Below are 13,934 nucleotides of genomic sequence, written 5' to 3' on the forward strand. Positions count from 1 at the left end.
GAGCATGGAGCAGCTCTGGGGAACTTAAAGGGAACCTAAACTGAGAAGGATATGGATTTTTCCTTTTAAAATAATACAATTTGCCTGATTTTCCTGCTGATCCTGTGTCTCAAATACTTTTAGCTACAGCCCCTGAACAAGTATGCAGATCAGGTTCTTTGACTGAAGTTAGACTGGATTAGCTGCATGCTTGTTTCAGGTCTGTGATTCAGCCACTACTGCACCAAAGAGATCAGCAGGACTGCCAGGCAACTGGTATTGTTTAAAAAGGAAACATCCATATCCCTCTCAGTTTAGGTTCCCTTTAACAGAGTCAGGTATGAGCTCAGCCCTGTACCCTGCAGTGTGAATGCTTCACTTTCCCCTTGATTACCAATGTCGGCTGTGCTTATTATTACCTGTATCCAAACTGCTCCTGATCTATCTCGTTGTCGGACGGACAGGAAATTGCATTATGTGTACCCTAATGATGGCTGAAGGAGACCTCTCAGGAATCCCCCCCTTAAAAATCCTGGGTTTGACCCTTTGGTGAATTTCCAGCTTTCTGCAGCAAGTCTTCACTGGGGGCGCTGTTTCATGGATACAAACTGGCTGACTGCCATGACAAAAATGATGAGCAGTCAGCAGCACTTAAAGGGCAACTGAAGTAAGAGGGATATGGAGGATGACATATTAATTTCCTTATTAACAATGCACATTGCCTGGCTGTCCTGCTGATCCTCTGCCTCTAATACTTGTAGCCATAGACCCTGAACAAGCATGCAGCAGATCTGGTGCTTCTGACATGGGGCTTGATTCAGTAAAGTGTGACAACTGCTATCACAGCAGTTATCAGGCGAACTGGCGCTCGCAAACGTTTTCACGTGAAAAGCATCACTTCACGTGATGGGCTTGATTCACTAAACCCATATCGCGACCACGTGCGTTTTCGCACACAATCGCAAATTTTTGTCAATGTTTGCGAGAGAAAATTTGCGATTACGCAAAAAGAAGTGTGAAAACGCTAGTGCGGCCGTGATATGAGTTATCACGGTTTAGTGAATCAAGCCCGATAGACGAACGTTTGCGCGCGATCACGTGCGCGTTTCATGTTAAAAGCACAAGTGATTGCGCGATAACCGTCGTCTATCATGTGAACTAATGCTGTTTGCGTATAACTTTTGCGCTCGGCAGATAACTGCTGTGATAGCAGTTATCACGCGTTACTGAATCAAGCCCATTATATAGTCAGATCTGACAAGATTAGCTGCATGCTTGTTTCTGGTGTAATTCAGAAACTACTGCAGCCAAATAGACCAGCAGGACTACCAGGCAATGTGTATTGTTTAAAAGGAAATTAATATGGCAGCCTCCATATTCTTCCCACTTCAGTTCCCCTTTAAGACAACCAACTAGACGCTCACAGACACCCTAGATAGCTGCAGAAATCTATTAACCCTTCGCACTCTTGCATGCAAATGATCAAACAAATGGATTCACAGATTCACTCATCCAGGCACCACTGTTATCCCTACAGCTAAGTTAAAAGCCGGGGTCTTAGTTCACAGAAGAATGCATTCTTATGCTTAGTCACCTATACTGCGCAGAAGTACCCAGGTAAACACTATGCATGTTACAGGGCCAGAGTTAGGACACCTATGTTTACCTGGGTACTTCTGCGCAGTATAGGTGACTAAGCATAAGAATGCATTCTTCTGTGAACTAAGACCCCGGCTTTTAACTTAGCTGTAGGGATAACAGTTGTGCCTGGATGAGTGAATCTGTGAATGCATTTGTTTGAACATTTGCATGCGAGAGTGCGAAGCGTTAATAGATTTTTGCTGTTTTCTGGCCAGCACCTCCCTTTCCTTAATAACTTATTTAATGTCCTAACTAGAGGCGATGTGCCTGGATATGTGTTTTTTTCTAGATAGCTGCAGAGTGAATTTTTTTTCACAAAGCTCTGTCTTGTGTACTGCCTCCTTGCACTCTGAACAACATAATGATGCACTAATCTTGTTTAAACTGCCTGCTGCTGAATTCTTCAACTGGGCTGCTTCCTCTTATATTTTCAAGAGGATTTCTTCAGAATCTTTGCTTGATACAGAAAATGTAAAATCTGAGTACTTAGATGTCCAAGTTATCAGATGGTATATAGAGAAACTGTTGCCTAGAATTTGTTTTCAGCAAGATAAATGGAGACTGCTATTGCTGACTCCCTCCATAAAACACTGTAATTGCTTGACTTGCTGATTATCTACTTCTAAAGGGGCCCATACACTAGTCGATTTCGGCCATCGATCAATCAAAAATCGATTCTAGCAAATATATTGATCGATTAATTTGCGGCCGATTACGATCAATTTGTTTTATCTGACAGGATGGAAAATCTAGGTCCCATAATAAGGTGGCCATACACTTATAGATTTGCAGCAGATTAGACCATCAGATATATTTCTGTCAGTTATGTGTCAAGTTGAATCTGACAGGAATCTATCTGATGTGTGCCACACACTAGGAACAGATTTCCAATATATTTTAGAATGACCTACAAATCTGTCCACAAAACCTGTCCAGTCTACATTTCTGATCGTACTCAGAGGTACACACCTAGCCGTTCACTCCACTCCTTCAATGAACTTCGCCTGACCATCCCCTGCATCACCCAGTCCCATGCACGCCTCCAGGACTTCTCAAGAGCCGCACCAACACTATGGAACTCCCCACCTCCACCCATTAGGGCAGCCCCCTCCTTCAACACCTTCAAGAAGGCCCTCAAAACTCACCTTTTCACTCTGGCCTACCCCCCCATAATTACTCTAAACCCACAACTGAACTCTGGTCCCTACCTTTCGTGTCCTTACCTCTCCCTCTAGAGTGTAAGCCTTTGGGCAGGGTCCTCCTCCTTTTGTGTCCTACCTGATCTTGCACCTCCATTACTGTGAACCCATGCTATGCATCTAGGTGAACCTAACTTGCCTAATCTCCATGCTCCATCCAGTCACTGACTAAGCATTACCTGGTACTCATACTATGGTGTGTGATCTGGTTTTCTTGTATTCCTGTATTGTCATATTGCTGTATGTCACCCCTAATATGTTGGTGCTTTATAAATACAATAAATAAATAAATAAATTAAATCTATTGGAAATGGATCTAAATGCATTAAGGTGGCCATACACTTATAGATTTGCAGCAGATTTGACCATTAGATAGATTTCTGTCAGATCCCTGTAAAGTTGAATCTGACAGGAATCTATCTGATGTGTGCCACACACTAGTAACAGATTTCCAATAGATTTCAGAATAAAATCTATTGGAAATCGACCTAAATGGATTATTGGACCATTAGATCCAATGCAACTCTATGGGCCATCAATCTGCTGCCAGCACCTAGTTCGACCTAGATTTTCCATCCTGTCAGACAGATCAAATCTATCAAAATCGATAGTTTTGATAGAATCAATTTCTGATAGAATCGATCGATGGCTGAAATCAACCAGTGTATGGACTCCTATAGAGTTGCATTGGATCTAATGGTCCAATAATGCATTTAGATGATCGATTTTCAATAGATTTCATTCTGAAATGTATTGGAAATCTGTTTCTAGTGTGTGGCACACATCAGTTAGATTCCCGTCAGATTCAACTTCACAGGCATCTGACAGAAATCTATCTGATGGTCGTATCTGCTGCAAATCTATAAGTGTATGGCCACCTTAACATTAAAGAAGTCCTTTATCTACAACAATTATGCAGATCAGGTGTCCTATCAGGTATCTAATGGTGGCCATACACGTTTAGATTGCCACCTAGTGTGGCAAACAGATCAACCCCAATCTGATCAGAGAGGAATCTAATCCACACATACACTGCACACAGATTTTCAATAGATGTTACCATGAAATCTATTGAACTATTGGATACAATGCACAGCTATGGGCCATCAATCTACGGATGCTCCTCCGCCATGATTGACATATACCGATCGGTCCAATCGTAATTTCTGTAGATTTTTTCAGCAGATTGATCAAAATTACGATCAATGTGGCTTGTGTTGTGATAGATAACCAGCAGATTCTATCAGACCGATTGAATCTGTAGGTAAAACTCGATGCATGAATGGCCAGCTTGAGACTGTACATTGTACTAAACATCTGATTTTGATACATGCTCAGCTACTTTCTCTTCTTTACTACTAAATTAGTTTACTCACAAGCTGACTTTGATTTCTACTCCTAAATAGGACCAATAAACCTCTAAGGCTGGTTTCACAGTGGGACGTTGCGTTTTAGGGGACGTTATGGTCGCATAACGTGCCCCTAACGCAACACCTGGTGCTCTCTCATGTGGACGTCAGAGTGAGCCGCGTTGTGCAGCTCACTCTGGCGTCCGTGATGCCGTGATGCGTACTCTTGGACGCATGCGGCATCACGTGGTCCCGCCGGCCAATCGCCGCACAGAGCGGCCGCTCCAGGAAGTAAACACTGCACGTCACTGAGTGCAGTGAATATTAATTAGCCATGTGCCTGGCCGCTCTCCCCTCCTCCCCAACGTTACTGAGCATGTGCAAACAGTCTAACGCGGCTCTGCCGCTTACAAAGTACTGCATGCAGTACGTTGTCTTATGGCGCAGCGTTACTAAGTAACGCAACGTGGGAACTGTGAACAGCCCATTGATTTTACATTGCTGTGCGGTGGGGTGCGTTACAGGCTGCTCTAACGTGCGCCTGTAACGTCCCACTGTGAAACCAGCCTTCGGGCTCTTTCACATTAGGGCAGATTTTCTGCGTTTCAACGTTACCCAAGGTAAAATGAAAGTCCATAGACTTTCATTTTAGCTTTCACATATAACGCTGCATTTTTGTGCGTTGCGTTACGACGCGCCAAGGCGCAGTTTTTCGGCCGACGCTAGCTTTATGCGTTACAATGTTAGTCAATGTAAAACGCACGCTATGTGCGTTTTTAAAACGTTAACGCAGGCAATCAGTCCCAGAATGCAACAGAGGAACAATGTAGAAAGTTGAAAACTAATTCCTATGTGCTGTAACGCATTGAAAACGCATTAAAAACGCATACTCACTGCAGTGCAACGCATATCAAAACGCATACAACAAAACGTATGCACTGAGCGTTCTCCAACGCCAGCTCTGATGTGAAAGAGCCCTAATAGCCTCTTATATATCAAACGTCTGTCCAAAAGTATGTGGCTAAAGCCAGGACGTAACAAACCATAAGCCATACTATATCATATAAAGACTTATGTGTCACTGTGTTCTTGCTATGGCTGGGACACACTAGTCTGTCTGCTTTCCCTGTGCGTATTTCTTTATACGTTTTCTGCACACCAGGGCCCATATGAAATCACTTTTTCTCCTGGGTTTTCTCCTTAGTGACAGTTTCACAACTTGTCTATAAAATACCTTTTAGGCTAGGTGCACACATAGCAGAAACACTAGCTTTGCGGAAAACGCTAAGTTTTTGCCACTAGTGGAAGTTTATGGGCTGCATCAAAAAACGCATATAAAAATACGCATACACGTTTTCTATGCGTCCGTTTTTAAAAACGCTAGTTTTGTTGCATGATACTGTATGAATAAACGCATAAAAAACGCACATGATGAAAGTCAATGGGAACGCAATGTTCTGTATGTGTTTTTTTTTTTTTATAAATGGTTTGCGATGTATTTCTGCTTCCTGTTGTCTTCCAAGTGATTTGGGTAAAAATGCATTGAAAACGCATTGAAAACCGCAAACCTGTAAAACCGCACGCAAAACTCTTGAAAACGCACTAAAAACGCACACACACAGAACCCCCACCCCCAAAACGCACTATGCATAAAACGCGCCCTTTCCCGTTAAGTCATATGTGCACCCAGCCTTAAACCCCAGCAAGCAAGAAAAGACTCAAAATAATTTTGGCAGTACTTTTTCACCTACCTTTAAGATGTTTTTTAATTGCAAAGTGCTGAAAAATGATTTTAAATACAAGGTGAAAAATTATCTCCTTGGAGAAAACTCAGGAGAATAATTGAATTGCATATGGGCCCATTTGTGTTTGTAAGTTTTTTCACAGCTGCTAATGTAATTGATAGCGAAAACACGCACAGTGCTACACTGCTGTCAGTTTCTACATGCGAAAAAAATGCATTGAGGCCAGAAACCCACTAGCAGCCTTTTCTAAGCCCTAGTGATTTGAAAAATCTCTTGCTAATGCAATGCTGTGGGGGATTTTTATAAAATCACATAGCTCAAGTGGGATCACATCCAAAGCATTACATTAGCAAGAGTTTTCAAATCGCAAAACACTCCTACTGGGTTTCTGGCCTGAAGTGTAAACTAGCCCATTGATTAACACTGAGGGCTGGTTCACACGGGCGTCTGCTGAGCTTTTGCTTAGCTTTTGAAGGCTTTTGGGAAGCGTTCAAGGCTAGCAGTTCTGGTCTCTGCTATTGTTTCCTGGCGTTTACCACCTCTGAAAGCAGCATGTTGCTTTCGAGACTAGATGCAACGCCGGGGATCTACCGCCAGGCTTTCATGAAAGCCTACAAAAGCCAGCTCTAAACGCTCCCCCATCACTTGCATGGGATGGCAGTAGATCCCAAAAAACGCTGCGTCTGAAACGTCGCATTAAACGCCACAAAAACGCCCAGCGAACCAGCCTTGATTCTCAGAAAACAGGCATAACAACAGACAAGTATGCTACCAGTCTGAGGCCTCTTTTCCACGAACTGTTGAGCTGTGTGCTCAGCAAGCAGATGCCAGGCAGCAGTGAGCAGATACCAGGCAGCAACAAGCAGTTACCAGGCAGCAGTGAGCAGTTGTGAGAGTTTGAGAGGCATTTCACTGCCTGTAAACAGTTCGTGGAAAAGAGGCCTGAGAGATGGAATTATATCCTTTGGAGGCCCTTTCACACCAGGCATGATCATGCCAGTTTTGATGCAACGCAGTGTTGGACTGGGAGGTGGGAAAGCTGAGGAAATCCACTTGCTGGCCAAGCAGCAGTAATCAGGTGTGGCTGCATGCAGTGAAGTTGCAGGTTTCTTTTGGGAGTGATAACACAGGGTTACTGCTGCTTGGCCAGCAGGTGGTTTTCCTCAGTTTTTCCACCTCCCAGTCCAACGCTGATGCAATGTGTATCATGTGCGGTTTCTAAGGTAAAATGAAAACCTATAGACTTTCATTTTACCTTTCACAACCAGCAATGCGATAGAGGACCTTGCGATGGAACATTTAATCGCACGACACAAGCAATTTTCCGTCGAGTTAATTGGTGCTATCACTGCTGATTCGTGCTAAAGGGCAACTTCCCCCATCATGCCGTGCGTCGAAACATGTGCACAAAATCAGGTCTGTTTATGCATTAGCTGGTGGGAAAGGGCCCTTAGCCAACTAATTAATCAGATTATTGCCAACAGAGCTAATGACAATGGAGTTATGGCTCCAGCTCATAGCAAGAGCACGCTGCAGATAAATAAGAGCTATTGTCACTGTACTTTTACTGCTTGTGAGATTATTGGTGTCATTGTGCGGTTATAACCTGAAAAATAACCTGTAATGCTTGTTCCAGGCTTTCTAGCCGCTGGCAGAGCCCTCGAATAGATGTCTGCAGTGCCTCCACTGTGGTTGCAATCTGAGAGCTCAGGTTTTGGGATGAACTTCGGTACTTGCTCTGTGATCCGCTGGAAGTGTCTGAGCTACTTGATGCACTGGGGTTTTTCACATAGGCATCACTTGTTGACTGTGGCACTAAATAAAATGAGAATATAAAGATACCGTACATGTTTATAACAACCATCACACCGTAATATGTATTTCAAGACACAACCTCCCCTCCCTTATTTTCCTAATAAATGTTATCTCATGTTATACACATTGTTACACCTTTTACAGCATAGCCACTTAATACATAACATTTAATAGTCACCATGGTAACTATAACATTTCTGTGCTCACTTCATTAGACAGACCTTGACGAGCAGCGTGGTTGCTAAACAGTGACTGGCAAGGTCCAGGAACCTGGATTAATTCCCAGCAGGAACGTTGTATGCATGGAGTCTGCATGGTGTTCTTCGCTTCCCAGAGGCTGTGGTTTCCTGTCTCTCTACTACAGAACTATAGAGTTGCAGAGCCAACCCCTTTGTAATTTAACAGCCCAGTGTAAAAATCCCTTCAGCCTCATTCACACCTAAGATCGAAAACGCAAACACAAGCGTTCTTTGTGCGCTTTTCTTTTTCCCCCCTCCCAGGCACTCCACTGCATTTCAGTAAAAGTGCTTTTCGAAGCGCTTTTCCAGAGCGGTTTTTGTAATTCACTACCTGACACAAGTCAGGAAGTGAACTCTTTGACCTGGAAAAGAATAAATACAATGTAATTATTCTTAAAAACGCAAACGCAATCGCTGCACAAAGCGATTTTGGGAGCGTTTGCGTTTTTCCTATACCTTCCATTGAGGCAAAAAAAATTGCCCCAAAATATGGTACAGGCAGCGCTTTGCTGAATGGACAGCGCATGAAACGCGCTGATATGAACCTTCTCATAGAGATTCATTGCACAAGCGTTTTAGGCTGAAAACGCCCCTTGTGTGACCGAGCCCTTCTAGCTACTACAGTTGAAAAACTCCATGATTGTTGAAATTGAAAACACCCGAAAAAATCCCAAACATTTGGTGCTGTTATCGATTTTGTTAACCAATAAAAGAAAACACTTAACCCTGTGTTTTCCTGTAATGTGACAGTGCTGCTTTTGTTTAGTTTCCACAGGAATGAGCCTTGGTTTTAGGGGAACCTGTCATGAAAAAAAATGCCCCTAGGAGGTACTTACCTAGGAAGGTAAAGCCTCTGGGTTCTAAAGAGGCTTCCCTCGTCCTACAATTCAGCCCCATTCCTGCGCTGGGACCCTCCAAAAGTACGCCAATAAGGGCTTGTCGTCACGCAGGAGCAGACTACTGCTTGAGCTCATAACAATCCTGCGACGTGCCTTGTGCAGGCTCACTAGTGGCTTACCGCTCGGGATCCGGCAGAAATAGCTGAGCCTGTGCACTCAAGCAAACCTATCAGGTTTGGCCGTTTCTGCCAGAGCCCAATCGGTAAGCCACTAATGCGCCTGTGTTACAGGCTTTTCACCATTTTGAAGAGTTTGTGGGTCACAGCGCAGGAATGGGAGGCCTCTTTAGGATCCAGAGGCTTCCCCCTCCCGAAGTATGTACCCCCTAGGGGCACTTTTGTCATTACAGGTTTGCAGAAGCTCTGAATGGCAGACTTTGTGGTCTTTCCAATTTACTTTCCTTTTGAATAACGTAAACTGTAAACAAAACCGCCTTGCAGAGTGCCCTGGGAACCCAGAAACCCAATAATCGGGCTGATGTGATTGAAAGGTGTGGGGGTAACTACAGTACAGGCTGATCTAGCCATGTCTGCTTGGGACATGTATGGTTTGCCTTATGAAGAGCTCCATGCAGTGATGTCACATGCTGACAATGAGGACCGCAGTGTTAAACCCCCCTACCGACCAGGCTCTCTTTTGTTGCACTGGGCTGTGCAGGCTTTTCAGTCTCATGCACAGCCCAGCTATGGAGCCCAGCGATTGGACTCACCTCCTTTTTTTGTCCCTAAGGGGACATGCTGCCGGAGGGGATTTATTTCCCCTTTCGTTTACAAACAGCCTGCTAGCCACGATTGGCGGCTAGCAGGCTAATCACGGAACTCGGCTCCGTGAACGATCGCGCATGCGTGCGGCCGTTCCCTAGGAAACTGCAGCTCCAGGATTTGACGCTAATTGCCGTTAGGCGGTCCTGGGGCTGCCGCCACGTTCACGCCCATTGGCGTGACGCGGTCATTAGGTAGTTAAAGTGTACCTGATATGGGCTATGTAAAAGATTTTATACTTATCCAGGGCTTCCTCCAGCCCATTGAGCACCGAGTCCTCCCAAGAGCCTCCGTTCGTCTGGTATCGGTCCTGGTAATCTGGCTCAGCAGCGCCAGTCAGCTCTTCTGCGCATGCACGGAGGGGCTGCGCATGTGCAGAAGAGCCGACTGGCGCGACTGAGCCAGATTACCGATACCAGGTGAATGGAGGCACTCAGGAGGACGGCAAGGGATGCATTGGTGCTCAATGGGCTGGAGGAAACCCCGGGTAAGTATAGAATCTTTTAATTAGATAACTTACCGTAATCAATAAAATTGCTTATTTTTTTACAGTACTACTTTTTTAAATGACTTAGTCAGTGTTTGCCCATTGTAAAATCTTTCTTCATTTGTCACAGAGGGTGACATCTTTACTGCTGGCAAGGTGAATCACTATGGAATGTTTGTTTGTTGTTATAGCAGTTTTTGGTATGGAGTCTCACTCACTTGGCATCCATCAGTCTCGGATGGTCAGGTGTGCAGGTCAAATAGTCCCGGACACCATGGGACTTAAACTGTAGCAAATGAAGAAAAAGATTTTATTGGAAAAAGACATACAAAAGTTTAAAAACAACTATAAGGCCTTATCGTTCTTTTTAAACTTTTGTATGTCTTTTTCCAATAAAATAGACTAAGCATTTCTTTGAAGGTGGTGCGGATCTTTTTCTTCATTTGCTACTGTTTGTTGTTATAGGACAACTGAAGAGAGAGGGATATGGAGGGTGCCATGTTTATTTCCTTTTAAACAATGCCATTTGCCTGGCAGTCCTGCTGATCTATTTGGCTGCAGTGGTGTCTGAATCACGCCAGAAACAAACATGCAGCTAGTCTTGTCAGATCTGACAATGCCAGAAACACCTGATCTGCTGCATGCTTGTTCAGGGTCTATGGCTAAATGTATTAGAGGCAGAGGATCAGCAGGATAGGCAGGCAACTGGTATTATTTCCTTTTAAAGTATGCCAGAGCTTTCAGTATACTAGGATTCGATACTTACCCGGGGCTTCCTCCAGCCCCAAAAGCATGCCTGAGTCTCTCATTGTCCTCCCGTGGTCTGCCGTTCAGCCACAATCAGCCCTGGTAACTGGTTCAGTCGTGTCAGTCGAAATCTTCTGTGCATGCGCAAGCACAGAAGACCCCGACTGACACCACTGTACCAGTTACCGGGGCTGATTGTGGCTGAAATGCAGACCACGGGAGGACGGCGTGGGACTCACATGTGCTTATGGGGCTGAAGGAAGCCCTGGGTAAGTACCAAATCTTAGTATACTGAAAGCTCTGGTATACTTTAAAAGGAAATAAATATGGCAGCCTCCACATTCCTCTCACTTCAGGTGTCCTTTAAGGCACATAGTAAACCTGGAGGAACAATAAAGCGTCTCTAGTCTGTACTGTCATTCTGGAGACCTTGTTTGAGCGGACAGGTTTCCTGACTGTTATCCACTGTATAAATTCACACCACAACTTCCTGAATCCTTTATTGTATACCTGTGACAAAGCCACTGTCCTTCCGCCTCTCCGCACTGTGCCTCCTGGACTTGGACTTTATCTTTGTGGGGCTGTCATCTGATGCTTGAAATAAGTGAGGATAAATCTTGGAGCTTTCCTCTTCACCATTCTACAATGCAGAAAATGTACATTTTAAGGAGCTTTCTAGTATCAAAAAACAGACTAAGGCCCCTTTACACTTAGGCCTCTTTCACAGTGGGATGTTGCGTTTGATGCGACGTTAAGGTCGCACAACGTGCCCCTAACGCAGCACATGTTAGTTTTGAAGTTGGACGTTATATTGAACTGCGTTATGTGTCTCTCGGTGCGCCGTTTTCGTTGCATACTGATAATATGAAAACGGCGCATGCGTCACATTTTTAACAAAATCAAAAACATTACTGAGCATGTGCAAACAGTCCAACGTAGCTAATAACGCACAGCATGCAGCACTTTCTAAATATTGCTACATATTACACACAACGCAACGTGAGCACTGTGAATGTCGCAAAGACTTTGTATTGCTGTGCGTTAGTCTGCGTTAATACTTTTTATAACATGCGATTTTAACGTCGCACTGTGAAAGCAGTCTAACTCTCCGCCGCCACATTGCAGTGGCCTTTAAATTCAACGAGCAATGCCATACTTCCTGGGATGCAACAGAAGAGCTCCAGCTGATGCAGAATCTGCAGTTTGTTACCTCTGGTTGTGTGCGGTAACACTACAGTCCTGAAAGCAATGCAAGTCCATGGCAACGCCCACATTTTCATTATTTTTTTTAAAAAAATTTTTGCAGTAGCAGTGCGGTGCGCATATGATGATTGCCAGAAGACCTTTTTACTCTCCAGCATTGTACACGTGACCGAGGGTACTTTCACACTAGGGATTGATATGGTGTGGCCTAGGGGCCACACGACCAAAAACAGGCCGTCGGGGATTACCAGGATTACCTTCTGGCCGACAGCCAAACAGGAAGTGAAGCTCACTTGCACTCACTTCCTGTTTCGGAAGTACAGAAGTGCATGGAAGCATATAGTAAAAAAATACCACCACCCTTTTTTAAATCCTCCGTCGATATAGACTTATACGACTTCCGGTTCGCTGCACATCGCCGCGCGGTAATGTAGATCTATCCGAGCATCAGGGATACTTCAAAAACGTCACTTCCGTCACATCATGACATACCGCGGCAGTATGAAAGTCCCCATAGAGTTTTATTGCCCTGTGTGGGGTGCGGTAAAATTGCTACCCTGCACCAATGTGGAAGGGCCCCTTTAGGTATGTGCACATGACTTGGCAAGGCTTTTTAGGGGCAATTCATTTAGCGATTAGTAAGCGGGGCTAATTTTGCCTTGCGCATATCACACTGTACCAGTTTAAAAGCTGTAAATCTGGGAAGTAGAACAGTGTGCACACTGCAGTGTCCTCTCACCTGATCTGGCCCCAGTATTTCCACACCGTCTGAAAATTCTTCATTTTCAGATCCCCAACTCTTCAATCTCCGGTCACCACTCAGCAGCGTAGCCTCACCTGGAAATGTCACAGCAAGAAGAGAAATCAATAAACTCATATTCCACCAGAATCAAAGTGAGCCAACTTGTCAGGACTGTTCCCAACAGAGAGCCAGGTGAGAACTGATTCAGAGACAACCTGAAGCGGCAGCAGGAGACAACATTTTCCCATTCCTCAAGTCTTCCCTGCCTTCTACTCTACAGCCAGAAGGAAAGGACAGCAGGGTCAGTAAGAGAATATGTTTCCACCAGGCATCAAGTACCCCAAGCTACTTTGTACTTCATAGTAATGAGAAAAGCCCTACATTAGCACATGATCTGCGCCGGCATATTGTTTCCCTAGTGAGAACATTGCTGAGGCAAGAAAACACACTTGTGTTTCAGTTTTCTGCGCGCGTTTTCCTGCATACTTTTTCTGCACACCAAGTGTGTTTCTATGCAGGAAAATTTTTTCACAGCAGCTGATGTAATTGATAGAGAAAACTGACAAAATGTGCAGAATCAGGATGCAGAATGTCAGTTTTTTTTCATATTAAGTGTGGACTAGCCCATTGAATAACATGAGTTCTCAGTTTTTCTGTGCAGAAAACGCGCGCGAAAACAGTCAAGTGTGTTCCCTGCCTGAATCTCCCATATCTGATTTAAATCCCTTCTTAAGGGGCCCATACACCTAACGATTTTCCCGCCGATATACAGCAGATTCGGTCACTGTGATCGAATCTGCTGTGAAATCGTTGCGCATACGCACACGCAAACTATTGATCGCTGTCCGAAATCAGTCGTTCCCATCGATTCCCGTCGAGCCGTCCGTGCAGAAGATTTTTCTCGATCGCCGGCGGGTCGGGAGAGCGCCGATAGCGGTGTTCGATTGCCCGATGACCGACGTCATACAGCAGTAATACATTACCTGATCCGGCCGGCACATATCCCCACTGTCACCGCTGCTCCGTCTCCGCACTGGGCTCCAAGTCCTGCAGGCTTCCCTTGTTCCTGTCCCGGCAGGAAGTTTAAACAGTAGAGCGCCCTCTACTGTTTAAACTACCCCCGGACAG

General features: G+C 44.7%; 1 protein-coding gene across 3 annotated transcripts in view; it reads right to left on the reverse strand.

Moving 5' to 3' along the window:
* Positions 1–13,934, reverse strand: part of ACBD4 (acyl-CoA binding domain containing 4) — an 84,469-nt gene that overhangs the window by 26,841 nt on the left and 43,694 nt on the right. For all 3 annotated transcript variants that reach the window (XM_068262484.1, XM_068262483.1, XM_068262482.1), the window contains exons 7-9: positions 12,804–12,901; positions 11,372–11,501; positions 7,532–7,728 (exon numbers count right to left, since the gene is read on the reverse strand). In XM_068262484.1, coding sequence (XP_068118585.1) covers positions 7,532–7,728; positions 11,372–11,501; positions 12,804–12,901 — 425 coding nt within the window. The remainder of the gene's footprint in view (positions 1–7,531; positions 7,729–11,371; positions 11,502–12,803; positions 12,902–13,934) is intronic.

The sequence above is a fragment of the Hyperolius riggenbachi genome, chromosome 12, assembly GCF_040937935.1.
Source record: "Hyperolius riggenbachi isolate aHypRig1 chromosome 12, aHypRig1.pri, whole genome shotgun sequence".
Lineage (NCBI taxonomy): Eukaryota > Metazoa > Chordata > Amphibia > Anura > Hyperoliidae > Hyperolius > Hyperolius riggenbachi.